Here is a 24994-nt window from a genome sequence, read left to right as displayed (position 1 = left end):
GGTGGGGGGGGGCCTCCGGGCCAAGGGAACAGCATGGGAGCCTGTGAGTGCGGCAGGCGGATGGGGGAGCGGTGGGGTGGAGCCAGGAGGAGCAGAACCCGGGGTCCAGTGGCTGCCTCTTCTAGGTGAGGAGTATGTCGCCTGCCTCCCTGACAACAGCTCAGGCACCGTGGCAGCAGTGTCCTTTTCAGCTGCCCACGAAGGCCTGCTTCAGCCAGAGGCCTGCAGCGCCTTCTGCTTCTCCACCGGCCAGGGCCTCGCAGCCCTGTCGGAGCAGGGCTGGTGCCTGTGTGGGGCGGCCCAGCCCTTCAGTGCCTCCTTCGCCTGCCTGTCCCTCTGCTCCGGCCCCCCGCCGCCTCCCGCCCCCACCTGTAGGGGCCGCACCCTCCTCCAGCACGTCTTCCCTGCCTCCCCAGGGGCCGCCCTGGTGGGGCCCCACGGACCCCTGGCCTCTGGCCGGCTAGCAGCCTTCCACATCGCTGCCCCGCTCCCTGTCACTGCCACACGCTGGGACTTCGGAGACGGCTCCCCCGAGGTGGATGCCGCTGGGCCGGCTGCCTCGCATCGCTGTGTGCTGCCTGGGCGCTATCACGTGACGGCCGTGCTGGCCCTGGGGGCCGGCTCAGCCCTGCTGGGGACGGACGTGCAGGTGGAAGCGGCACCTGCCACCCTGGAGCTCGTGTGCCCGTCCTCGGTGCAGAGTGACGAGAGCCTCGACCTCAGCATCCGGAACCGCGGTGGTTCAGGCCTGGAGGCCGCCTACAGCATCGTGGCCCTGGGCGAGGAGCCGGCCCGAGGTGAGTGTCTGCTGCCCACTCCCCTTCCTCCCCAGGGCCATCCAGATGGGGCAGAGCCTGGTACCCCCGTCTTGGGCCCACACTGACCGTTGACACCCTCGTTCCCACCGGTCTCCAGCGGTGCACCCGCTCTGCCCCTCGGACACGGAGATCTTCCCTGGCAGCGGGCACTGCTACCGCCTGGTGGTGGAGAAGGCGGCCTGGCTGCAGGCGCAGGAGCAGTGTTGGGCCTGGGCCAGGGCCGCCCTGGCAATGGTGGACAGTCCCGCCGTGCAGCGCTTCCTGGTCTCCCGGGTCACCAGGTGCCTGCCCCCACCCCCCGAGGGGCCATAGGTTGGGAGATCTCTGAAGCACTGGGGCAGAGCCTGCGGCTGGGGAGTCTCAGGAGGAGGGAGGTGGGAGCTGGGCCGGCCCTGGTGAGCAGGTGGCGCCGGCCGGTGGGGCCGTTCCTGTCAGCTCTGCAGATGCAGAGGTGGACGCGAGCTGGGGGCAGCCTCCGGACACTCCTGGGCACGCCATACGGGAGGTGGCCTGCACGGGGATCCCTGCCGGTGCCCACAGGCCCCGTGGGTGGGTGCTGCTGTGAGCCTGGGCTGGTGGGCCCTGCTCTCCGGGCTCTGAGCCTCAGTTTCCCCATCTGGAAAGGGGGACAGTGATGGGGCTCCCAGCGGGCTGCTGTGAGGGTGGGAGGATGGAGGAGTGCCCTGAGCCCCCTGCCATCCCACACCCGCCCCCAGGAGCCTAGACGTGTGGATCGGCTTCTCGACTGTGCAGGGGGTGGAGGTGGGCCCAGCGCCGCAGGGCGAGGCCTTCAGCCTGGAGAGCTGCCAGAACTGGCTGCCCGGGGAGCCACACCCAGCCACAGCCGAGCACTGCGTCCGGCTCCGGCCCACCGGGTGGTGTAACACCGACCTGTGCTCAGCGCCGCACAGCTACGTCTGCGAGCTGCGGCCTGGAGGTGTGCGGGGGGCCAGGCAGGGGCCTGAGACGCTGGCTGTGGCTAGGGGCCTGCCGGGCGCCCGCGGTGGAGCCTGGGCTGAGGAGGAGGGGCTGGTGGGGGGGTTCTCGGGCGGCTCGGTCCCCAGTCTGTTCGTCCTGGTGTCCTGGGCCCTGGCCCGGCGCCTCACTGTGCACTCGCCACCCCAGGCCCAGTGCAGGATGCCGAGAACCTCCTGGTGGGAGCGCCCAGTGGGGACCTGCAGGGACCCCTGACGCCTCTGGCACAGCAGGACGGCCTCTCAGCCCCGCACGAGCCCGTGGAGGTAGTCGGCCCCCCACGTTGTACAACCTGCCCTCCTGCCTGCCCCTGGAGGCCTTGCCTGCCCTGCCCACTGTGGGTCTCGCCAAAAAACTTGGGGGCCTTAATGTTGCTTGTGCCCAGTGAAGATGGTTGGGAAAATCCAGAGTGCAGAGAGGAAAGCGTTTAATCACATTACCCCCAGGCCTTTTCTCTGAGTGTGTGTGAGTTATTCCTGAAAGGCAGGTCAGGGGTCCTGCCCCCCATGGACAGTTTCCATCGGAGTCTTCCTCTCGAGCGACAGGAGCCAGGCCTGTGGGGGTCCGATGGCTCGCTCTCCTTCCCTCCCCTCTTCCTGGGAAGTTCGGGTAGGGGGAGTCTGGGCTTCAGGCTGGGGTGGGGTCTGTGGAGCTGAGGCGGCCCCCTGCCCACCAGGTCATGGTATTCCCGGGCCTGCGTCTGAGCCGTGAAGCCTTCCTCACCACGGCCGAATTTGGGACCCAGGAGCTCCGGCGGCCCGCCCAGCTGCGGCTGCAGGTGTACCGGCTCCTCAGCACAGCAGGTGGGACTCCGGGGTGGTGGGCGCCGCAGGACTCGGGGTGGCCTCTCTGAGCTCTCATGTCTGCTGGTCCTGTGGCCACCAGAGTGGTTCCCAGTCTTAGGTGGACAGAGCAGGGATTCCAGAGACACCAGCTCATTCCAGGTGTTCTGGGGGTGGATTGGGTGGGGCCTGCCTGGGGGCCGGCCTGGGTCAGTCGGCTGGCCGGAGACAGGGACGCAGCACTGGGCTGGGAGTGCTGCCCGGGCGGGGAGACCTGTCCTCACAGCAAGGCCAGGCTTGCTGGTGCAGGCAGTTGGGCATCTCTGACGGTGGCCCGTGGGCGAATCAGGGCCCCAACACCCTCCCCTCCTCGCAGGGACCCCGGAGAACGGCAGCGAGCCTGAGAGCAGGTCCCCGGAGAACAGGACCCAGCTGGCCCCCGCGTGCATGCCAGGGGGACGCTGGTGCCCTGGAGCCAACATCTGCTTGCCGCTGGACGCCTCCTGCCACCCCCAGGCCTGCGCCAATGGCTGCACGTCAGGGCCAGGGCTACCCGGGGCTCCCTATGCGCTATGGAGAGAGTTCCTCTTCTCTGTTCCCGCGGGGCCCCCCGCGCAGTACTCGGTGTGTGGCCCTGACCTGGGTCTGTTCCCTGCATCTCCTCAGGCCACCTTCCTGTCTGCTGCCCAAGGTCTGGGTCTGCTCACCAGACACACCCAGCTTGCAGGCCCCTCCCACGTCCTTGCCACCTCTGACCTCCAACCTCCAACCTCCGACCTCTGCAGTGCCCTTGCCCCTCTCCCAGTGGGAGAAGCTCTCGCCTGGGCCCTTGGCACAAGCTGTGCCTCCTCTTCCTCTCTCCCAGCACAGCCGCTCCTTCCTGTCTGCCAGGTCTTGGCCTGTGTCCTCTCCCCGTGTGTCCCCCTGTCTGCAACTGTCCTGCCTGTCCTTGTCATGAGCACTGTGGGGAGGCTCCCTGAGGTGTGGCTGACGAAGCGGGGAGCCCTGCGTGTCCACCCTCATCCGTCGTGCAGGGGTCCACGGGCCATGACCGTGAGGACGTGATGCAGCCCTGCCTCCCTCTCCACAGGTCACCCTCCATGGCCAGGATGTCCTCATGCACCCTGGTGACCTCGTTGGCTTGCAGCACGATGCTGGCCCTGGCGCCCTCCTGCACTGCTCGCCGGCTCCCGGCCACCCTGGTCCCCAGGCCCCCTACCTCTCCGCCAACGCCTCGTCATGGCTGCCCCACTTGCCAGCCCAGCTGGAGGGCACTTGGGCCTGCCCTGCCTGTGCCCTGCGGCTGCTTGCAGCCACGGAACAGCTCACCGTGCTGCTGGGCCTGAGGCCCAACCCTGGGCTGCGGCTGCCTGGGCGCTATGAGGTCCGGGCAGAGGTGGGCAATGGCGTGTCCAGGCACAACCTGTCCTGCAGCTTTGACGTGGTCTCCCCAGTGGCTGGGCTGCGGGTCATCTACCCTGGCCCCCCCGCGACGGCCGCCTCTACGTGCCCACCGACGGCTCAGCCTTGGTGCTGCAGGTGGACTCTGGTGCCAACGCCACAGCCATGGCTCGCTGGCCCGGGGGCAGTGTCAGCGCCCGCTTTGAGAATGCCTGCCCTGCCCTGGTGGCCACCTTCGTGCCCGGCTGCCCCTGGGAGACCAATGATACCCTGTTCTCAGTGGTAGCACTGCCGTGGCTCAGTGAGGGGGAGCACGTGATGGACGTTGTGGTGGAAAACAGTGCCAGCGGGGCCAACCTCAGCCTGCGGGTGACGGCGGAGGAGCCCATCTGTGGCCTCCGCACCACGCCCAGCCCCGAGGCCCGTGTGCTGCAGGGAGTCCTAGTGGTGAGTATGGCCGAGGCTCCACCACCAGCCCCCAGGCAGGTGCCTGCAGACAGGGTGCTCACACAGGGCGTGAGGCCTGGCTTCCCAGTGAGGGCAGCAGCCCAGTTACTGGGGACGTCGGCCCCGGGCAGGTCCTGCTGGCTGGCTCCTCAGGCTACCTGGTGGGCTTTAAATTCCTGGAAAGTCACGGCTCTGACAGCGGCTCCGCTAACTCATTCCACTGTCTCATTTCACGAGATGAATTTAAAACTCCGCTCCCTGACCTCACACGAGCCCCCGTGAGTCTCTCACGCCCTCTGCTGTGTTCTCGCCTGGCTAAAGCGAGTGGCTTTTGAGGTGGAGTCTGAACCCCTGACGGGAAACTGCGGGCTGCCCGTGGTGCCGCCATGCTGGGTACATGGGGGACAGGGCTGTCTCCGTCTTGCGGGTACCTGCCCCTTCACCAGGGGCCTTGGGAGGGGCCATCAGAAATGGCGTGACCTGTGCAGCCTGTCCTGGGTTCCGTAAGCCAGTGTAGGTGCTGTCCCTGTGAGGCCCGTGTGCCTCCCCTCACTGCTCCGAGCTCTCTGGCTGAGGAGCTGGGGCAGGAGCCCCGGGAGGGTCTGAGAAGACTCAGAGAGAGGTGGACTCTTTGTAGCTGGTTCTAGGTTTGCTTTACAGATGGGGAAACTGAGGCACAGAGAGGTTGAGGCATTAGTAGTACTACATGGCTGGCTGGAGAGCCGGACAGTCAGTGTCCCAGCCCGGACTTGGCTCCCATGGCATGCAGAGCCCCGGGCACCTCCTCTCCTCTGTGCCCCGCGTGGGACTCTCCAGCCTGACGGGAGGTGTGTCCAGGAGGCGACAGGCTAAGGGCAGAGTCCTCCACAGAGCCCAGGCTGACACCAGTCCCCCCGCAGAGGTACAGCCCCGTGGTGGAGGCCGGCTCGGACATGGTCTTCCGGTGGACCATCAACGACAAGCAGTCCCTGACCTTCCAGAACGTGGTCTTCAATGTCATTTATCAGAGCGCGGTGGTCTTCAATGTCATTTATCAGAGCGCGGCGGTCTTCAAGCTCTCAGTAGGTGGGCGGGGGTGGGGAGGGGAGAGGATGGGGCGGGGGTGGGGAGGGGATGGGGCGGGGCGGGGCGGGGGCGGGCTCCACCTTCACCTTCACCTTCACCTCTGCCTTCTGCTCTGCTTCATGCTGCCCGAGGACGCTGCCATGGCTGTGGGTGCGTGGAGGGAGGGACGCCAAGCAGGGCCAGGCCTCTCACCTGCCACCTGGGCCGACTGATGCCTGTCCCTGCAGCTGACGGCCTCCAACCACGTGAGCAACGTCACTGTGAACTACAACGTCACCGTGGAGCGGATGAACAGGATGCAGGGCCTGCGGGTCTCCACAGTGCCGGCCGTGCTGTCCCCAATGCCACGCTGGCACTGACGGCGGGCGTGCTGGTGGACTCGGCCGTGGAGGTGGCCTTCCTGTGAGTGACTCGGGGGCCGGTCTGGGGTGGGCACCAGGCTCTTGTCCCGGCCTCAGCCGAGGGACCCCACATCAGAGGGTTGCTTTTCTGAGCCTCGGTTTCCCTGTCTGTTGGGAGGTACTGGGTGCACAGGAGCCCCGAGGCTGCATGGGAGCCGGGAGAGGCCTCAGCACAGCCGGGTGGGCCCTGAATGGAGGCCCAGGGCGTGACTGCAGAGTGGAGCCTCGGCTGGGTCCCAAGCACCCCCTGCCCCGCCACCGCGCACCTGTGCCCCGCCACTGCGCACCCCTGTCCCGGTTCACTCACTGCCTTCCACCGCCCCGGCAGGTGGACCTTTGGGGATGGGGAGCAGGCCCTCCACCAGTTCCAGCCTCTGTGCAACGAGTCCTTCCCGGTTCCAGACCCTTCGGTGGCCCAGGTGCTGGTGGAGCACAATGTCACGCACACCTATGCTGCCCCAGGTGAGGGATGAGGGGGTGAGGGGGCCACTGCCTTTCAGGCTCTGAGCACAGGGCCCCCCAGTCGCCCAGTCAAGCTGCCCCGCTTCCTCCCCAACAGTCCTCACTGTGACCTCACCTGGGCTGATGGCTTAGGCCCCTACTGGGGTGAGGGAGAGGCCAGGCGTGGGGGCAGTGGACAGGGAAGCTGGGCCCCCTGAACTGCCCTCCCCACCCGGCCTGGCTCTTGCTGCTCTGCTGCCCCGAGTGCAGCTGCACTTGGAGGCGGTGCCGTCCTCACCAGGCAGCCCTCAGTGCTGCTGCACCTGTGCTCCGTCCCGCACGTGGCTTGGGAGCCTGGGACCCTTAAGGCTGGACCGGAGGTGCAGCCGTTCACCCCGGGCTCCTCAGGCGGGGGGCTTCTGCCGAGCGGGTGGGGAGCAGGTGGGAGTGCCGCGGCTACCCCACTTGGGCCTGTCCCCACAGGTGAGTACGTCCTGACCGTGCTGGCATCTAATGCCTTCGAGAACCGGACGCAGCAGGTGCCTGTGAGCGTGCGCGCCTCCCTGCCCTCCATGGCTGTGGGTGTGAGTGATGGCGTCCTGGTGGCCGGCCGGCCCGTCACCTTCTACCCGCACCCGCTGCCCTCGCCTGGGGGTGTACTTTACACGTGGGACTTCGGGGACGGCTCCCCTGTCCTGACCCAGAGCCAGCCGGCTGCCAACCACACCTATGCCTCGAGGGGCACCTACCACGTGCGCCTGGAGGTCAACAACACGGTGAGCGGTGCGGCGGCCCAGGCGGATGTGCGCGTCTTTGAGGAGCTCCGCGGGCTCAGCGTGGACATGAGCCTGGCCGTGGAGCAGGGCGCCCCCGTGGTGGTCAGCGCCGCGGTGCAGACGGGCGACAACATCACGTGGACCTTCGACATGGGGGACGGCACCGTGCCATCGGGCCCGGAGGCCACAGTGGAGCATGTGTACCTGCGGGCACAGAACTGCACAGTGACCGTGGGTGCGGCCAGCCCCGCCGGCCACCTGGCCCGGAGCCTGCACGTGCTGGTCTTCGTCCTGGAGGTGCTGCGCGTCGAGCCTGCCGCCTGCATCCCCACGCAGCCTGACACGCAGCTCACGGCCTACGTCACCGGGAACCCGGCCCACTACCTCTTTGACTGGACCTTTGGGGATGGCTCCTCCAACACGACCGTGCGGGGGTACCCGACGGTGACACACAACTTCACGCAGAGTGGCACGTTCCCCCTGGCGCTGGTGCTGTCCAGCCGCGTGAACAGGGCGCATTACTTCACCAGCATCTGCGTGGAGCCAGAGGTGGGCAACGTCACCCTGCAGCCAGAGAGGCAGTTTGTGCAGCTTGGGGACGAGGCCCGGCTGGTGGCATGTGCCTGGCCCCCGTTCCCCTACCGCTATACCTGGGACTTTGGCACTGAGGAAGCCGCCCCCGCCCGTGCCGGGGGCCTGAGGTGACGTTCATCTACCGAGACCCAGGCTCCTATCTTGTGACAGTCACCGTGTCCAACAACATCTCCGCTGCCAATGACTCAGCCCTGGTGGAGGTGCAGGAGCCCGTGCTGGTCACCAGCATCAAGGTCAGTGGCTCCCTTGGGCTGGAGCTGCAGCAGCCCTACCTGTTCTCTGCTGTGGGCCGTGGGCGCCCCGCCAGCTACCTGTGGGATCTGGGGGATGGTGGGCGGCTCGAGGGTCCGGAGGTCACCCACGCTTACAACAGCACAGGTGACTTCACCGTTAGGGTGGCCGGCTGGAATGAGGTGAGCCGCAGCGAGGCGTGGCTCAATGTGACGGTGAGGCGGCGCGTGCGGGGACTCGTCGTCAATGCCAGCCGCACAGTGGTGCCCCTGAATGGGAGCGTGAGCTTCAGCACCTCGCTGGAGGCCGGCAGTGATGTGCGCTATTCCTGGGTGCTCTGTGACCGCTGCACGCCCATCCCTGGGGTTCCTACCATCTCTTTACACCTTCCGCTCCGTGGGCACCTTCAATATCATCGTCACGGCTGAGAACGAGGTGGGCTCCACTCAGGACAGCATCTTCGTCTATGTCCTGCAGCTCATAGAGGGGCTGCAGGTGGTGGGCGGTGGCCGCTACTTCCCCACCAACCACACGGTACAGCTGCAGGCCGTGGTCAGGGACGGCACCAACATATCCTACAGCTGGACTGCCTGGAGGGACAGGGGCCCGGCCCTGGCCGGCAGCGGCAAAGGCTTCTCGCTCACCGCGCTTGGGGCCAGCACCTACCATGTGCAGCTGCGGGCCACCAACATGCTGGGCAGCGCCTGGGACAACTGCACCGTGGACTTCGTGGAGCCTGTGGGGTGGCTGATGGTGGCCGCCTCCCCGAACCCAGCTGCCGTCAACACAAGCGTCACCCTCAGTGCCGAGCTGGCTGGTGGCAGTGGTGTCGTATACACTTGGTCCTTGGAGGAGGGGCTGAGCTGGGAGACCCCCGAGTCATTTACCACCCACAGCTTCCCCACACCCGGCCTGCACTTGGTCACCATGACGGCAGGGAACCCGCTGGGCTCAGCCAATGCCACTGTGTAAGTGGATGTGCAGGTGCCTGTGAGTGGCCTCAGCATCAGGGCCAGCGAGCCGGGAGGCAGCTTCGTGGTGGCCGGGTCCTCTGTGCTCTTTTGGGGGCAGCTGGCCACGGGCACCAATGTGAGCTGGTGCCGGGCTGTGCCTGGCGGAAGCAGCAAGCATGGCTCTCATGTCACCATGGTCTTCCCGGATGCTGGCACCTTTTCCATCCGGCTCAATGCCTCCAACGCAGTCAGCTGGGTCTCAGCCACGTACAACCTCATGGTGGAGGAGCCCATCGTGGGCCTGGTGCTGTGGGCCAGCAGCAAGGTGGTGGCGCCCGGGCAGCTTGTCCATTTTCAGATCCTGCTGGCTGCCGGCTCAGCTGTCACCTTCCGCCTGCAGGTCGGCGGGGCCAGCCCCGAGGTGCTCCCCGGGCCCCGTTTCTCCCACAGCTTCCCCCGCGTCGGAGACCACGTGGTGAGCGTGCAGGGCAAAAACCACGTGAGCTGGGCCCAGGCGCAGGTGCGCATCATGGTGCTGGAGGCCGTGAGCGGGCTGCAGGTGCCCAACTGCTGCGAGCCTGGCATCGCCACGGGCACTGAGAGGAAATTCACAGCCCGCGTGCAGCGCGGCTCTTGGGTCGCCTACGCCTGGTACTTCTCACTGCAGAAGGTCCAGGGCGACTCGCTGGTCATCCTGTCGGGCTCGACGTCACCTACACGCCCGTGGCCGCGGGGCTGTTGGAGATCCAGGTGCGCGCCTTCAACGCCCTGGGCAGTGAGAACCGCACGCTGGTGCTGGAGGTTCAGGACGCCGTCCAGTATGTGGCCCTGCGGAGCGGCCCCTGCTTCACCAACCGCTCGGCGCAGTTTGAGGCCGCCACCAGCCCCAGCCCCCGGCGCGTGGCCTACCACTGGGACTTTGGGGATGGGTCCCCAGGGCAGGACACAGATGAGCCCAGGGCCGAGCACTCCTACCTGAGGCCTGGGGACTACCGCGTGCAGGTGAACGCCTCCAACCTGGTGAGCTTCTTCGTGGCGCAGGCCACGGTGACCGTCCAGGTGCTGGCCTGCCGGGAGCCGGAGGTGAACGTGGTCCTGCCCCTGCAGGTGCTGATGCGGCGATCACAGCGCAACTACCTGGATGCCCACGTTGAGCTGCGCGACTGCGTCACCTACCAGACTGAGTACCGCTGGGAGGTGTACTGCACCGCCAGCTGCCAGCGGCCGGGGCGCCCGGCGCGTGTGGCCCTGCCCGGCGTGGACGTGAGCCGGCCTCACCTGGTGCTGCCGCGGTTGGCGCTGCCTGTGGGGCACTACTGCTTTGTGTTTGTCGTGTCATTTGGGGACACGCCACTGGCACGGAGCATCCAGGCCAATGTGACGGTGGCCCCCGAGCGCCTGGTGCCCATCACTGAGGGTGGCTCATACCGCGTGTGGTCAGACACACAGGACCTGGTGCTGGATGGGAGCGAGTCCTACGACCCCAACCTGGAGGACGGCGACCAGACGCCGCTCAGTTTCCACTGGGCCTGTGTGGCTTCGACACAGGTCAGTGCGTGGCAGGGCCGTCCTCCCTGCCCCTCACCCGTCCACACCCATGAGCCCAGAGAACACCCAGCTTGCCACCAGGGCTGGCCCATCCTCAGTGCCTGGTGGGCCCCGTCCCAGCATGGGGAGGGGGTCTCCCGCGCTGTCTCCTGGGCCGGGCTCTGCTTTAAAACTGGATGGGGTTCTCAGGCCACGTCGCCCCTTGTTCTCGGCCCGCAGAGGGAGGCTGGTGGGTGTGCGCTGAACTTTGGGCCCCGCGGGAGCAGCACGGTCACCATTCCACGGGAGCGGCTGGCGGCTGGCGTGGAGTACACCTTCAGCCTCACCGTGTGGAAGGCCGGCCGCAAGGAGGAGGCCACCAACCAGACGGTGGGTGCCGCCCGCCCCTCGGCCACTTGCCTTGGACAGCCCAGCCTCCCTGCTCATCTACTGTTTCCCGTGTTTTAGTGCTGGTGGAGGCTGCGCGCTCTTCCCTCTCTGTTTCTGTTGCAAATTCTATGTAACATGACAGCCTGCTTCAGCTTTGCTCCCTTCCAAACCTGCCACAGTTCCACGTACAGTCTTCAAGCCACATATGCTCTAGTGACAAAAGCTACACAGTCCCCCAGCGATACCAACAGTGAGGAAGAGCCCCTTCCCACCCCAGAGGCAGCCACTGTCCCCAGCCCATGTCCCTGTTGCTGGATGTGGTGGGCTGGTTCTCACCCTCACGCTCCCCTCTCTGGACCGGCCAGGAGGCTTGGTGACCCTGAGCCCGTGGTGGCTGCTCCTGCTGCTGTCTGGTGGGGCCTGCTGGTGCCCCAGAGTGGGTGTCTGTTCCCCAGTCCCTGCTTTCCTCAGCTGGCCTGATTGGGGGTCTGCCCAGAGGGGTCGTCTGAGGGGAGGGTGTGGGAGCAGGTTCCATCCCGGCTCAGCCTCCTGACCCAGGCCCTGGCTAAGGGCTGCAGGAGTCTGTGAGTCAGGCCTACGTGGCAACTGCGGTCCTCACACCCACACATACATCTGTTCCCACACGCATCCCCCCAGGGGCCCTCAGTGAGCATTGCCTGCCTCCTGCCAGGGTCCAACTGGGTCCAGTACACCAGAACACACACCCCAGTGTCCTCTGCCCTGTGTATGCCCTTCCGCCGCCCAGGTTGGAAGGTGGCAAACCGGATGAGTATCCTGGGAGGGGGTGAGCTCACCGGCAGTGGCCAGGCCCCTGGGAAACCTGGAGTTTGGGAGCAGCATCCTCCACGGGTCCCCCAGACCTTCCAGCAGGCCAAATAGACCTGTGTTGGAGGTAACCCCACTCCCACGCCAGGTGCTGATCCGGAGTGGCCGGGTGCCCATTGTGTCCTTGGAGTGTGTGTCCTGCAAGGCGCAGGCCGTGTACGAAGTGAGCCGCAGCTCCTACGTGTACCTGGAGGGCCGCTGCCTCAATTGCAGCAGCGGCTCCAAGCGAGGGGTGAGTGTTGAGCAGGGTGTGGGCGGGCTGGGGATGGGTCCCATGGCCGAGGGGACGGGGCCTGCAGGCAGAAGTGGGGCTGACAGGGCAGAGGGTTGCACCCCCTCACCACCCCTTCTGCCTGCAGCGGTGGGCTGCACGTACGTTCAGCAACAAGACGCTGGTGCTGGATGAGACCACCACATCCACGGGCAGCGCAGGCATGCGACTGGTGCTGCGGCGGGGCGTGCTGCGGGACGGCGAGGGATACACCTTCACGCTCTCGGTGCTGGGCCGCTCTGGCGAGGAGGAGGGCTGCGCCTCCATCCGCCTGTCCCCCAACCGCCCGCCGCTGGGGGGCTCTTGCCGCCTCTTCCCACTGGGCGCTGTGCACGCCCTCACCACCAAGGTGCACTTCGAATGCACGGGTGAGTGCAGGCCTGCGTGGGGGGAGCAGCGGGATCCCCCGACTCTGTGACGTTGCGGAGCCCTCCCGTGATGCCGTGGGGACCATCCCTCAGGCTGGCATGACGCGGAGGATGCTGGTGCCCTGCTGGTGTACGCCCTGCTGCTGCGGCGCTGTCGCCAGGGCCACTGCGAGGAGTTCTGTGTCTACAAGGGCAGCCTCTCCAGCTACGAAGCCGTGCTGCCCCCGGGTTTCAGGCCACACTTCGAGGTGGGCCTGGCCATGGTGGTGCAGGACCAACTGGGAGCCGCTGTAGTCGCCCTCAACAGGTGAGCCAGGCCGTGGGAGGGCGCCCCCGAGACTGCCACCTGCTCACCACCCCCCTCTGCTCGTAGGTCTCTGGCCATCACCCTCCCAGAGCCCAACGGCAGCGCAACGGGGCTCACAGTCTGGCTGCACGGGCTCACCGCTAGTGTGCTCCCGGGGCTGCTGCGGCAGGCCAATCCCCAGCATGTCATTGAGTACTCGCTGGCCCTGGTCACCGTGCTGAACGAGGTGAGTGCAGCCTGGGAGGGGACCTCACATCTGCTGCATGCGTGCTGGGGACCAAGACCTGTACCCCTGCCTGGAGCTTTGCGGAGGGCTCATCCCGGGCCCCAGAGATAAATCCCAGTGACCCTGAAGCAGCACCCCGACCTTCCGCTCCCAGCAGCCACACCCACCGGGCCCTCTCCGGCGTCTGCTTTCCACAATGCAGCCCCCGCCCAGGAGGGCCCATGTGCTTACCCTGTTTTGCCCATGAAGAAACAGCTCAGTGTTGTGGGTCAGTGCCCACATCACACAGCATCTAGCACGTAACTGCACCCCGGGAGTCGTGGACATCTGCTGGCCTCCTGCCGGCCTCCTGCCCTGCTGACAGCTTGCTGTGCCCCCTGCCTGCCCCAGTACGAGCAGGCCCTGGAAGTGGCGGCAGAGCCCAAGCACGAGCGGCAGCGCCGAGCCCAGATACGCAAGAACATCACAGAGACTCTGGTGTCCCTGCGGGTCCACACTGTGGATGACATCCAGCAGATCGCTGCTGCGCTGGCCCAGTGCATGGTCTCCTTCCCTCCTCCTATCCCCCCTCCTCTTCTCCCCTCCTTCCTCCTCCCATCCTCCCTCCTCCCATCCCCCTCCTCCCTCCTCCCATCCCCCCTCCTCTCCTCACCTTCTCTCCCCTTCTTCTCTCCCCTTCTTCTCTCCCCTCCTTCTCTCCCCTCCTTCTCTCCCCTCCTTCTCTCCCCTCCTTCTCTCCCCTCCTTCTCTCCCCTCCTTCTCTCCCCTCCTCTCCTCTCCCTTCCTCCCCTCTCCCCTCCTCTCCTCTCTCCTCTCTCCTCCTCTTCTCCCATCCCCCCTCCTCTCCTCCCCACTCCTCTCCTCCCCACTCCTCTCCTCCCCTCATCCCCCTCCTCCCTTCCCTCCTCCTCTCCTTCCCTCCTCCTCTCCTTCCCTCCTCCTCTCCTCCCCTCCCCCTCCTTCCCCCTCCTCCCCTCCCCCTCCTTCCCCCTCCTCCCCATCCCCCTTCTCCTCCCTCCTCCCCATCCCCTTTCTCCTTCTCCTCCTTCTCTCCCCTCCCCCTTCCCTTTTTCCCTCCTCCTCCCTCCCTTCCTCCTCTCCTCCCCCCTCCTCTCCTCCCCCCTCCTCTCCTCCCCCCTCCTCTCCTCCCCCCTCCTCTCCTCCCCCCTCCTCTCCTCCCCCCTCCTCTCCTCCCCCCTCCTCTCCTCCCCCCTCCTCTCCTCCCCCCTCCTCTCCTCCCCCCTCCTCTCCTCCCCTTCTCCTCTCCTCCCCCCTCATCTCCTCCCCTTCTCCTCTCCTCCCCTTCTCCTCTCCTCCCCTTCTCCTCTCCTCCCCTTCTCCTCTCCTCCCCTTCTCCTCTCCTCTCCTCCCCTTTTCCCCTTCTCTCCCCTCCCCTCTCCTCTCCCCCTTCTCTCCCCTCCCCTCTCCTCTCCCCCTTCCCTCTCCTCTCCCCCTTCCCTCTCCTCTCCCCCTTCTCTCTCCTCTCCCCCTTCTCTCTCCTCTCCCCCTTCTCTCCCCTTCCCTCTCTCCCCCTTCTCTCCCCTTCCCTCTCCTCTCCCCCTTCTCTCCCCTTCCCTCTCCTCTCCCCCTTCTCTCCCCTTCCCTCTCCTCTCCCCTTCCCTCTCCTCTCTCCCTTCTCTCCCCTTCCCTCTCCTCTCCCCCTTCTCTCCCCTTCCCTCTCCTCTCCCCCTTCTCTCCCCTTCCCTCTCCTCTCCCCCCTTTTCTCCACTCCCCTCTCCTCTCTCCCCTTCTCCTCCTCCTCTCATGTGAAGAGGTGCCTTGTGTGGTCGGTGGGCTGCATCACGTGTTCCCCAGGTGGAGGCCCTGGGTCATGCAGAGCCACAGAAAATGCTTAGTGAGGAGGCTATGGGGGTCCAGTCAAGTGGGCTCTCCAGCTGCAGGGCTGGGGGTGGAAGCCAGGTGAGGACCCGTGTAGAGAGGAGGGCGTGTGCAAGGAGTGGGCCAGGAGCAGGGCTGGACACTGCTGGCTCCACACAGGGGCCCAGCAGGGAGCTCGTATGCCGCTCGTGCCTGAAACAGACGCTGCACAAGCTGGAGGCCATGATGGGCATCCTGCAGGCAGAGACCACCGTGGGCACCGTGACGCACACCGCCATCGGAGACAGCATCCTCAACATCACAGGTGCCACGGCCTGTGCCCCATGCCACCCGTCCGCCCCACGTGGCCCGTCCGCCCCATGCCGCCCTTTCCTCTGCCTCCCTCCTCCCCACAACTGCCTCGCCTTTGCCCCATCCCATCCTCGTCCCCCTCCCCTCCCCCAATTCCCATCCTCGTCCCCCTCCCCTCCCCCAATTCCCATCCTCATCCCCCTCCCCCAATTCCCATCCTCATCCCGCTCCCCCAATTCCCATCCTCATCCCGCTCCCCCAATTCCCGTCCTTATCCCCCTCCCCCAATTCCCATTCTCCTCCCCCTCCCCCTTCCCTATTACCATCCCTTTTCTCCATCTGTCTCCCCTTTTCTCCATTTCCCCCCCGATCCTCCCCGTCCTTTTGTCCATTCCTCTCATCTTCCTTATTCCGCTTATCCCCCTTCCCCTCCCTTATCCCCCTTCCCCTCCCTTATCCCCGTTATCCCCCTTCCCCTCCCTTTCCCCCTACTCCTCTTCTTCTCCCCTTTCTCTTTTCTCTACCCTTTTCCTTCCTTTTTCCTCCCTCTCCCCATCATTCCCCTCATCTTCGTCCTCATCCCCAACCCCTTCCCCCTCCCCCTCCACCACTCTCTCTCCAGCTTCCCCCTTCCTTCTGCCTGCACCTCGCTCTCTGCCCCCTCAGGTTCCCCCTTTCTCCCAGCCCCCACCCTCCGGCTCCCCTTTTTTGCCTGCCCCCACCCTCCCTCTGCCTCCCTGTCTCTGCACTGACCTCACGCCTGTCTGCAGGAGACCTCATCCACCTGGCCAGCTCAGATGTGCGGGCACCACAGCCCTCAGAGCTGGGAGCCGAGAGCTGGGAGCCGAGTCACCATCGCGGATGGTGGCGTCCCAGGCCTACAACCTGATCTCTGCCCTCATGGGCATCCTCATGCGCTCCCGCGTGCTCAACGAGGAGCCCCTGACGCTGACGGGCGAGGAGATCGTGGCCCAGGGCAAGCGCTCGGACCCGCGGAGCCTGCTGTGCTGTGGCTGCACCCCAGGGCCTAGCTGCCACTTCTCCATCCCCGAGGCTTTCAGCGGGGCCCTGGCCAACTTCAGTGACGTGGTGCAGCTCATCTTTCTGGTGGACTCCAATCCCTTTCCCTTTGGCTATATCAGCAACTACACCGTCTCCACCAAGGTGGCCTCGATGGCGTTCCAGACACAGGCCGGCGCCCAGATCCCCATCGAGCGGCTGGCCTCAGAGTGCGCCATCACCGTGAAGGTGCCCAACAACTCGGACTGGGCTGCCCAGGGCCACCACAGCTCCGCCAACTCCGTTGTGGTCCAGCCCCAGGCCTCCATCGGTGCTGTGGTCACCCTGGACAGCAGCAACCCTGCGGCCGTGCTGCATCTGCAGCTCAACTATACGCTGCTAGACGGTGCGTGCAGCGGGTGGGGCACACGCGGCCCCCTGGCCTTGTTCTTGGGGGGAAGGTGTTTCTCGTAGGGCTTCCATGGGTGTCTCTGGTGAAATTTGCTTTCTGTTTCATGGGCTGCTGGGGGCCTGGCCGGAGAGGAGCTGGGGGCCACGGAGAAGCAGGTGCCAGCTCTGGTGCAGAGGCTCCTATGGCCTTTCAGGCCCGTGGCAGAGGGTGGGTTCAGGAGGGCCATCATGGGTGTCCCCCGGGTGGTTGAGCTTCCTGGCAGGCGTGTGACCTGCGCATTCTGCCCCAGACCGCTACCTGTCTGAGGAACCCGAGCCCTACCTGGCAGTCTATCTGCACTCGGAGCCCCGGCCCAATGAGCACAACTGCTCGGCTAGCAGGAGGATCCGCCCAGAGTCACTCCAGGGTGCCAACCACCGGCCCTACACCTTCTTCATATCCCCAGGGTGAGCTCTGCGGGCCGGCCTGGCAGGGCAGGGCAGGGCATCATGGGTCAGCATTGCCTGGGTTACTGGCCCTATGGGGACGGCAGGCAGCGAGGGAACTGGACCGGGTATGGGCTCTGGGACTCTGACATCCAACCTGGCGGAGCCTGGGCTCACGTCCACTGCCCCTTCCCTGCCCAGGACCAGAGACCCAGCGGGGAGTTACCATCTGAACCTCTCCAGCCACTTCCGCTGGTCGGCGCTGGAGGTGTCCGTGGGCCTGTACACGTCCCTGTGCCAGTACTTCAGCGAGGAGGACGTGGTGTGGCGGACAGAGGCGCTGCTGCCCCTGGAGGAGACCTCGCCCCGCCAGGCCGTCTGCCTCACCCGCCACCTCACCGCCTTCGGCGCCAGCCTCTTCGTGCCCCGAAGCCATGTCCGCTTTGTCTTTCCTGTGAGTGACCCTGTGCTCCTGGGAGCCTCTGCAGAGTTGAGGAGGGCCTGGGTGGGCTCGGCTCTATCCTAAGAAGGCACAGCTTGCACGTGACCTCCTGGGCCTGGCGGCTGTGTCCTCACAGGAGCCGACAGTGGATGTAAACTACATCGTCATGCTGACATGTGCTGTGTGCCTGGTGACCTACATGGTCATGGCCGCCATCGTGCACAAGCTGGACCAGTTGGATGCCAGCCGGGGCCACGCCATCCCCTTCTGTGGGCAGTGGGGCCGCTTCAAGTACGAGATCCTCGTCAAGACAGGCTGGGGCCGGGGCTCAGGTGAGGGGCGCAGTGGGGTGGCAGGGCCTCCCCTGCTCTCACTGGCTGTGCTGGTTGCACCCTCTGGGAGTGAGTCTCGTCGCAGGTGTCAGAACAAGGCAATTTTTGCAGTGCTGTGTGAAGGGCTCGTGTGTTCATCCTGGGAATGACCCTGTGAGCACTCACTGTCCCTGAGGACTAGGACAGCTCCTAGCTGGAAGTAGGTGCCAGTCAGTCAGGGTGGGCAGCCCACGTTCTGCACAGTAGCGTGGCCCCACAAGTGACGTGAGCATCGCTACCACTGTGGGAGACCGTGCATCCACCCGCGATCCTGACTGCATAGCTGGTCTCTCAGACAGAGGCGCCAGCACCCTCCCCGTGGCTGTTTCTTCAATACCTCCATTTTCCTTTCATTGGAATTGCCCTTCTGGCATTCCCTTTTTGTTTTCGTTTTTCTTTTTTTGGAGACGGAGTCTTGCTCTGTTGCCCAGGCTGGAGTGCAGTGGCGTGATCTTGGCTCACAGCAACTTCCAGCTCCTGAGTTTAAGCGATTCCCCTTAAGCGATTCTCCTGAGTAGCTGGGAGTACAGGTGCACGCCACCACACCCAGTTAATTTTTCACCATGTCGGCCAGGCGAACTCCTGACCTCAGGTGATCCGCCTGCCTCGGCCTGCCAGAGTGCTGGGATGACAGGTGTGAGCCATCACACCTGGCCGTGTTCCCATTTTTTATCTCTGTGCTGCTTTCATCTTCATTGCCCAGTTCTTTCTTTTGATTACCTACTTTTAAAAACTGTCGGCTGGGCGCGATGGCTCACACCTGTAATCCGAGCACTTTGGGAGGCCGAGGCAGGCAAATCACGGGGTCAGGAGATCGAGACCATCCTGGCTAACGGTGAAACTCTGTCTCTACTAAAAAATACAAAAAAATTAGCCCAGCGTGGTGGCAGGTGCCTGTAGTCCCAGCTCCTCGGGAGACTGAGGCAGGAGAATGGCGTGAACCCGGGAGGCGGAGCTTGCAGTGAGCTGAGATTGCGCCACTGCACTCCAGCCTGGGTGACACAGCAAGACTCCATCTCAAAAAAAAAAGAAAAAAAATACTGTCACCTGGGTCTGTCACTGGGAGAGGAGGTGACACAGCTTCATGCTTTGCAGTCTGTGCATGAACTGAGGGACGGGTGTGTGGTGCGGGTCACTGGTTGTGGCGTGACTGAGGCGTGGACAGGTGTGCAGTGCGGGTCACTGGTTGTGGTGTGGACTGAGGCGTGTGCAGCCATGTTTGCATGTCACAAGTTACAGTTCTTTCCATGTAACTTAATTATGTCCTTGAGGTCCTGCTGTTTATTGGACAAATTGCAGTAACCGCAGCTCCTCGTGTATGGCAGAGCCGCGCAAAGCCGGGACTGCCTGTGTGACTCCTTGAGTGCGCGGAGGCCAAAGCTGAGATGACTTGCCTGGGATGCCACACGTGTTGGGCAGCAGACCGAGCCTCCCACCCCTCCCTCTTGCCCTCCAGGTACCACGGCCCACGTGGGCATCATGCTGTATGGGGTGGACAGCCGGAGTGGCCACCGGCACCTGGACGGCGACAGAGCCTTCCACCGCAACAGCCTGGACATCTTCCGGATCGCCACTCCGCACAGCCTGGGTAGCGTGTGGAAGATCCGAGTGTGGCACGACAACAAAGGTCTGTGCGGACCCTGCCAAGCCCTGCCCCTCTGCCCCCGCATTGGGGCGCCCTGTGAGCCTGACCTCCCTCCCGCGCCTCTGCAGGGCTCAGCCCTGCCTGGTTCCTGCAGCACATCATCGTCAGGGACCTGCAGACGGCACGCAGCGCCTTCTTCCTGGTCAATGACTGGCTTTCGGTGGAGACGGAGGCCAACGGGGGCCCGGTGGAGAAGGAGGTGCTGGCCGTGAGTAAGGCCTCGTTCCATGTTGCCACTCCGTGGGAGGTTGGGCAGGGTGATCCTGCCCCGTGGCCTCCTGCAGTGCGGCCCTCCCTGCCTTCTAGGCGACGCAGCCCTGTTGCGCTTCCGGTGCCTGCTGGTGGCTGAGCTGCAGCGCGGCTTCTTTGACAAGCACATCTGGCTCTCCATATGGGACCAGCCGCCTCGTAGCCGTTTCACTCGCATGCAGAGGGCCACCTGCTGCGTTCTCCTCATCTGCCTCTTCCTGGGCGCCAACGCCGTGTGGTACGGGGCTGTTGGCGACTCTGCCTACAGGTGGGTGCCATAGGGGTCGGGACAGCCTCTTCCTGCCCAGCCCTTCCTGCCCCTCAGCCTCACCTGTGTGGCCTCCTCTCCTCCACACAGCACGGGGCGCGTGTCCAGGCTGAGCCCGCTGAGCGTCGACACAGTCGCTGTTGGCCTGGTGTCCAGCGTGGTTGTCTATCCCGTCTACCTGGCCATCCTCTTTCTCTTCCGGATGCCCCGGAGCAAGGTGGGCTGGGGCTGGGGACCCGGGAGTACTGGGAATGGAGCCTGGGCCTCGGCACCATGCCCAGGGCCGCCACTTTCCAGTGCTGCAGCCACAGGGAAAGGCGTCCACCAAAGGCTGCTCGGGAAGGGTCAACACACTTGAGCAGCCTTAGCTAGACTGACCAGGGAGAAAGAGAGAAGACTCAGAAGCCAGAATCGTGAAAGAACGAGGGCACTTCGCTAAGCAGACGCCACGGACAACTGCACAGCAGCACGCCAGATAACTCAGAAGAAGCAAGCACGCGGCTGTGCACGCTTCCAAAATGCACTCCAGAAGAAAAACTCAGTAAATCTATAGCAAGTGAAGAGGCCGAGTTAGTCCCTTAGAAACCTCCCAGTGGCCGGGCCGGGTGTGGTGGCTCACGCCTGTAATCCCAACACTTCAGGAGGCCAAGGTGGGCGGATCTGAGTCCAGGAGTTTGAGACCAGCCTGGGCAACATAGCAAGACCCCATCTATATAAAACATTAAAAAGGGCCAGGCACAGTGGCTCACGCCTGTAATCCCAGCACTTTGGGAGGCCGAAGCGGGCAGATCAGTTGAGGTCAGGAGTTCGAGACCAGCCTGGCCAACACAATGAAACCCCGTCTCTACTACAAATACAAAAACTTAGCTGGGCATGGTGGCGGGCGCCTGTAGTCCCAGCTACTCGAGAGGCTGAGGCAGGAGAATGGCATGAACCCAGGAGGCGGAGCTTGCAGTGAGCCGAGATTGCGCCACTGCACTCCATCCTGGGCAACGGAGCAAGACTCTGTCTCCAAAAAAAAAAAAAAAAAAAAATCCCACAAAGAAAAGCCCAGGCTCAGAGCCTTCATGATAGAATTTTTCTAAGCAGTTAAGGAAGAATTAACACCAATCCTTCACAGACTCTTTCCAAGAATACAGCAGGTGGGAACTCTTCCCATTCATACGGAAATGGGAGGCCGCACCCCTTAGGAATACACACGTGGGGTCCTCAAGAGGTTACATGCAAACTAACCCCAGCAGCACACAGAGAAGGCGCATAAGCCGCAACCAGGAGGGGTTGCTCCCGAGTCCATGGCAGGAACCAGAGGCCACATGTGGCTGCTCGTATTTAACTTAATTAAAATGGAACGATGGCCCGGCGCGGTGGCTCACACCTGTAATCCCAGCACTTTGGGAGGCCGAGGCGGGCAGATCACTTGAGGTCAGGAGTTCCAAGACCAGCCTGGCCAACACAGTGAAACCCTGTCTCTACTAAAAATACAAAAAATTAGCTGGGCATCGTGGCAGGCACCTGTAATCCCAGCTACTCAGGAGGCTGAGCCAGGACAATCGCCTGAACGCGGGAGGTGGAGGTTGAAGTGAGCCGAGCTCGTGCTATCACACTCCAGCCTGGGCAATAAGAGTGAAACTCCGTCTCAAAAAAAAAAAAAAACCACACGAAAATAAAACAGCATTTAGAGTTGAAAGCTTCACCTTCCCCTCTGGATGGTGAGTCCTCACTCTCCCAGCAGCCCACACCTCTGCCTCAAACCTCCATGGCTCCCATGAGTCTGGATAAAGCTAAGGAGTCTCACTGCACCTCAAGTCCTGGGGGTAGTCAGCCCCTCTCACCCCTCCCTCATCCTCTCACACAAGAGTCATTTACTGTCCCTCCAATTATGCCCGGTCATGCAGACACTCTGCTGCTCGAATGCCCTCACCCCATCCTCAGCCTGCTCCCAGGCCACCTCCCTCCAGAATCCACCTTGCCTGCCAGGTGGCCATAGGGACCCTCGCCATACTGTCTGCTTGTGGCAGTGCCCTCCAGCCTGGGGGGTCTTCCAGAGCAGATATCTGGCCAAGCGCAGTGGCTCATGCCTGTAATCTCAGCACTTTCAGAGGCCAAGGCAGGTGTATCACCTGAGGTCAGGAGTTCGAGACCAGCCTTGCTAACATGGTGAAACCCCGTCTCTACTAAAAATACAAAAATTAGCCAGGTGTGGTGGTGGTGCATGCCTGTAGTCCCAGCTACTCAGGAGGCTGAGGCAGGAGAATCTCTTGGACCCGGGAGGTGGAGGTTGCAGTGAGCCGAAATGGTGCCACTGCACTCCAGCCTGGGCAACAGTGAGACTCTGTCTTAAAAAAAAAAAAAAAAGAAAGAAAAAGAGCGGAGCTCTGATATAAGCTGCCCTGGCACACAGTGAGCTTCCAGAAATGGTCCCTTGACCTCTAAATCCACCAAGACCCAGGGAACATACCCTCTCTGAGCACTCTGAGAATGATTTGCATTTCTCTAATGACCAGTGATGATGAGCTTTTCTTCACATGTTTGTTGGCCACATAAATGTCTTCTTTTGAGAAGTGTCTGTTCATATCCTCCGGCCACTTTTGGATGGGGTTGTTTTTTTCTTGTAAATATGTTTAAGTTCCTTGTGGATTCTGGATATTAGCCCGATGGATAGATTGCAGAACTTTTCTCCCATTCTGTAAGTTGCCTGTTCACTCTGATGATAGTTTGTTTTGCTGTGCAGAAGCTCTTTAGTTTAATTAGATCCCATTTGTCAATTTTGGCTTTTGTTGCTATTGCTTTTGGTGTTTCAGTCATGAAGCCTTTGCCCATGCCTATGTCCTGAATGGTATTGCCTAGGTTTTCTTCTTGGGTTTTTATGGTTTTAGGTCTAACATTTAAGACTTTAATCAATCTTGAGTTAATTTTTGTATCAGGTGTAAGGAAGGGGCCCAGTTTCAGTTTTCTGCATATGGCTAGCCAGTTTTCCCAACACCATTTTAAATAGGGAATCCTTTCCCATTCTTGTTTTTTATTACAACTTTTTACCTAAACATTCAATAGTTTTCACTAACTTTTTGGCAATGAGGCAGCTGAGTCTAAGTAGGTTAAATCACTTATCTGAGGTCACACGGCAGGACAGTGCTTGTTCTGCAAAGTTAAGTGTGTTTCTTTTTGTGGACCATGAGAACATCTCCAACTGCCCTTTTTGACTTGGCCACCAGGGAACTCACCGCCATGTTCTCAAATCCAGTTTAGTAACTGGCCTTCTGGCCTGTATATCTTTATTCTACCTTCCATCCTGCTCTGTTCTGCTTTTACCTCTTATTCTAGATTATCTTTCTATAGTCCTAATTTTAAATTTATATCTCTAATCTTGTTATATATATTTTTTGGCATCTACTGTAAGTGGGTAGTGAACGAATAAACAAAATGTGATGAATTTTAGAGGACTAAGAAGGGCCTAAGTCACACCAAGATTCATGCTGGATAATTTGTCATCGACCCAGACTGTGGTTGTGCACTCGCCAGTAACCAGTTTTTTTTGTTTTTTGGTTTTTTTTGCTTTTTGCCAACCATACATTTTGCTTTCATGGTATCGAAGTGGTTTAAGCTTATGGCTTCCAGCCTGCAGTGGCCATGAGGGGTCAGTCTCTCGTCAGGAGGGGTTGGCAGACTCTGTTCTCAGATAGGCAGCAAGGATGGAGGTGGGGCAGGAGCAATTTCACTACCTGCCTGGCGTCTGGGTCTTGCTTAGAGAAATAATTCTAGGCTGTGCTGCTTTCGACTCTGTCTCTCATGGTTCCACTGATTCCTGCAGAGATCTAGAGAGAAAATTTCCAGCTAGGAGTTTCTGGCTCGTTTGATTTTGAACATGTTTTGAGTATTCCACCCCTTACCCCCCCCCCCCGCCCCCACTCACTACTCTATAGTCTTTTTTTTTTTTTTTTAAGAAAACAGTTTGAAAGCAAAAATAAATAAATAATTCAAAACAGAGGGGCCGTTTTTATTTACTTTGGTTGTTTCAGGATAGGGAAGGGAGCTTACACTTTTTTTGAACTCTTATTCTATGCCAGCCGATGTGCTACATTCTTAGCTTAAAAGCCTGCTTCTCTTTGATTTCAGAATAACTTGGAAATAAATTATCAGACCCTGCATGCTCTGATCCTGGCTGTCTGCTCTAACTAAATCTCCCCTTCTTTGCTTCCTCCAGAGAGTTGTTCTCCTTTCACCTCCCAGCACAAGCTTTGCACGTGTTGCCGTCTGTCCTACAAAGGTCCGTCCCTTCCCAGTCTCCGTGTGACTCCCTCCTTCACACCCATGGTTCTCCACTGAAATGTCCTTTGAGCGCTTCTCAGATGCCTCAATCTAAAGTAGATGATTCCGGGCTGGGTGCAGTGGCTCACACCTGTAATCCCAGCACTTTGGGAGGCTGAGGCAGGCAGATCACCTGACATCAGGAGTTCAAGACCAGCCTGGCCAACATAGTAAAACCCCGTGTCTACTAAAAATACAAAAATAAGCCAGGCATGGTGGCGGGTGCCTGTAATCCCAGCTACTTGGGAGGCTGAGGCAGGAGAATCGCTTGAACCTGGGAGGCGGAGGTTGCAGTGAGCTGAGATCACGCCACTGCACTCCAGCCTGGGTGACAGAGCAAAACTCTGTCTCAAAATAAATAAATAAATAAATAAATAAACAAACAAATAAAGTAGATGATTCACAGAAACCTCTGTTCTTTTAGAGCACTCTTCAACGCTTTTTATGCTTTTTATGTTTGATTTCTAATAAATATGTTTCTTTCACTATACCATAAGTATATTCCTTCTTCTAAGTTTCATTAAGGTAGAATCACATATGTCTTATTTCCTGTTATATCCCTAAGTACCTAGCATGTAGTAGGCATTCAATAAAAATTGATTGAATGATTGAACACTCAATCCCATGATTTGAGTGTTTTTTTTTGTTTTTGTTTGTTTGTTTGTTTTGAGACAAAGTCTTGCTCTATCACCCAGGCTGGAGTGCATTGGTACTATCTTGGCTCACTGCAATCTCTGCATCCTGGGTTCAAGCGATTTTCTTGCCTCAGCCTCTCAAGAAGCTGAGACTAACTACAGGCATGTGCCACCATGCCCAGTGATTTGTTTTGCGTGTGTGTGTATTTTTAGCAGAGATGGGGTTTCACTGTGTTGGCCATGCTGGTCTTAAACTCCTGACCTCAGGCCATCCACCCTCCTTGGCCTCTGAAA

At 61.6% G+C, this 24994-nt stretch overlaps 1 protein-coding gene across 1 annotated transcript in view; it reads left to right on the top strand.

Annotated features, from left to right (window-relative positions):
- The window catches only part of LOC101138318 (polycystin-1), a 38673-nt gene extending 16548 nt beyond the window's left edge, over positions 1–22125 (top strand). Inside the window, 32 exon segments of the mRNA XM_055365344.2 lie at positions 126–797; positions 916–1099; positions 1535–1755; positions 1944–2059; positions 2470–2596; positions 2952–3199; positions 3666–4058; positions 4061–4423; positions 5323–5484; positions 5716–5821; positions 5824–5890; positions 6218–6351; positions 6814–7791; positions 7794–8311; positions 8313–9585; positions 9588–10432; positions 10652–10801; positions 11736–11879; positions 12007–12286; positions 12380–12593; positions 12660–12819; positions 13210–13362; positions 14818–14962; positions 15720–15781; positions 15784–16354; positions 16650–16806; positions 16987–17239; positions 17364–17559; positions 19055–19225; positions 19312–19455; positions 19550–19760; positions 19851–22125. Coding sequence (XP_055221319.2) covers positions 126–797; positions 916–1099; positions 1535–1755; positions 1944–2059; positions 2470–2596; positions 2952–3199; positions 3666–4058; positions 4061–4423; positions 5323–5484; positions 5716–5821; positions 5824–5890; positions 6218–6351; positions 6814–7791; positions 7794–8311; positions 8313–9585; positions 9588–10432; positions 10652–10801; positions 11736–11879; positions 12007–12286; positions 12380–12593; positions 12660–12819; positions 13210–13362; positions 14818–14962; positions 15720–15781; positions 15784–16354; positions 16650–16806; positions 16987–17239; positions 17364–17559; positions 19055–19225; positions 19312–19455; positions 19550–19760; positions 19851–20118 — 9686 coding nt within the window. The 3' untranslated portion in view covers positions 20119–22125.
- The last annotated feature ends 2869 nt before the right edge of the window (positions 22126–24994 follow it).

This window comes from Gorilla gorilla, chromosome 18 (assembly GCF_029281585.2).
Source record: "Gorilla gorilla gorilla isolate KB3781 chromosome 18, NHGRI_mGorGor1-v2.1_pri, whole genome shotgun sequence".
Lineage (NCBI taxonomy): Eukaryota > Metazoa > Chordata > Mammalia > Primates > Hominidae > Gorilla > Gorilla gorilla.
This window is presented reverse-complemented; position numbering and strand designations above follow the sequence as displayed.